The sequence below is a fragment of the Emiliania huxleyi genome (assembly GCF_000372725.1).
Source record: "Emiliania huxleyi CCMP1516 unplaced genomic scaffold EMIHUscaffold_222, whole genome shotgun sequence".
NCBI lineage: Eukaryota > Haptophyta > Isochrysidales > Noelaerhabdaceae > Emiliania > Emiliania huxleyi.
This window is the reverse complement of record NW_005200401.1, coordinates 127556-129202: the sequence shown is the minus strand read 5'-3', so window position 1 is coordinate 129202 and position 1647 is coordinate 127556. Positions and strand designations below refer to the sequence as shown.

At 72.4% G+C, this 1647-nt stretch overlaps 1 protein-coding gene across 1 annotated transcript in view; it reads right to left on the bottom strand.

The window, feature by feature from the left end:
* Positions 1-106: 106 nt before the first annotated feature.
* Positions 107-1647, bottom strand: part of EMIHUDRAFT_235566 (hypothetical protein) — a gene marked incomplete at both ends in the record, with an annotated part of 5712 nt that continues 4171 nt past the window's right edge. Inside the window, 4 exons of the mRNA XM_005779946.1 lie at positions 107-331; positions 539-776; positions 987-1074; positions 1186-1531. Coding sequence (XP_005780003.1) covers positions 107-331; positions 539-776; positions 987-1074; positions 1186-1531 — 897 coding nt within the window. The remainder of the gene's footprint in view (positions 332-538; positions 777-986; positions 1075-1185; positions 1532-1647) is intronic.

Below are 1647 nucleotides of genomic sequence, written 5' to 3'. Positions count from 1 at the left end.
AACGCCGGCTCAGTCAGAACAAACAACACAAATCGAATGTCACCTATAGACTTAGACAACAATCAAGCTCAAGGGAGGCACGCCAGGGAACGCGTATAGGTGTGTGTCAGGGCTCCCCGAAGCCGAACTTGACCCACTTCCCCGCGTGCCCCGGCTTCGCGTCCATGCCCGTCGCCGTCGCCACGGCTGCCCGCTCGGCGCTGTCCAGCCCGAGCAGAAACTCGATGTCGTCGTAGCCCTCGGAGTCAAACGCGGCAGCGTAGGACTGCAGCCCGATGCGCCCGAGCGCCTCGGCGACGGCCGCCATGCCGCCATTGTCGGGAGGCGCCTCCTTGTGGACGGTGCGCCCGTCGGGCAGGAGCTCGAACAGGCGGCTCGGAGGCAGGGATGGCGCGGCAGGGGCAAAGGGGGAGGCGGCGGCGGCGGCGGCGGCGGCGGGAGCGGAGGAAGGGGCGGTGGGCTCTTGCGCGGGCGCAGCGGCAGACTCGCGCGGGCGCTTCGCGGGGCGCGGCGGTGGCGCCGGCCCCTCCTCGCCGACCGCCCGCGCATACGCCACCGCCGCCTCCACCGCCGTGCCGAAAGTGCCGATGTGTCTAGGCCTATCGTCCACCTTGCGCTGCGCTCGGAAGCCGCCAGAATTCTTCGATACGCCCCTGTACCCGGTGCTGCTGCTGCTGGAGAGGTGCAAGCGCATGCCCTCCGCCTCCGCCACCACCACCACCGCCGGCGCGTGAAGCGTGCAGAACCACGTCTTGCGCCCCGCCTCCGCCTCGCTCCTGAAGCCGGCGCACGCCAGGCAAGCCCAGCGCGAGCAGCCACCGGCGTCGCACCCGACGGAGGGCGCCATCACCTCGCCCGCCTCATCGTCGAGCAAAGTGCCGCACTCGCAGCAAGTGGCGGCGGGGGCGGCGGGGGCGGCGGGGGCGGCGGGGGCGGTGGGGGCGGCGGGGGCGGCGGTCTGGAAGGCGGGCGTCGCCGGGTCGAACGGGCGCTTCTCGCAGCGAGCCCGCTTGGCCGGCAGCGTAAAATCGTGCGGCCCGCCGTGGCCTGCCGGCAGAATGCAGCCAAAGGCGCCTCCGTCGCACTCGTGCGTGTTGCCGCAGAGCAGGACCGCGGCCTCGGCGGGCGCGTTGGGCGGCGCGCTATCGGCGGCGGCGGCGGCGGCGGCGGAGGACGGAGGGCCACGCGCCGCATCCGAGCGCCGCTTTGGCGGCGGCCCTTCGAACGGCTCGAGCGGGCGCTTCGCCGTGCGGAGCCGCTCCTGAAGCCCTGGCCATAGCTCGTGCCTCCACTTGCACTTGCCGCCCTTGTGGCAGAGGCCCTGTTGGTACTGGCCGCAGAGCCCGGCAGGCAGCCCGACAAGCTCGGCGTCGGTGAGCCGGCGTGTAGGGACGCTTGGGGGCGCAGCAGCCGAGCGGTGCTTTGGCGGCGGCCCTTCCGGCGGCTCGTATGGACGCTTCGCCGTGCGGACCCGCTTGTGCGGAGGGTCCGCCGCCCAAGCAGCGCTCGGCTGCTGCGCCCCCAAGCGTCCCTACACGCCGGCTCACCGACGCTAAGCTTGTGGGGCTGCATGCGGGGCTCTGCGGACAGTACCAAGAGGGCCTTGGCCAGAGGGGCGGGCGGCGCAAATCAAGTTGATCGATGCCA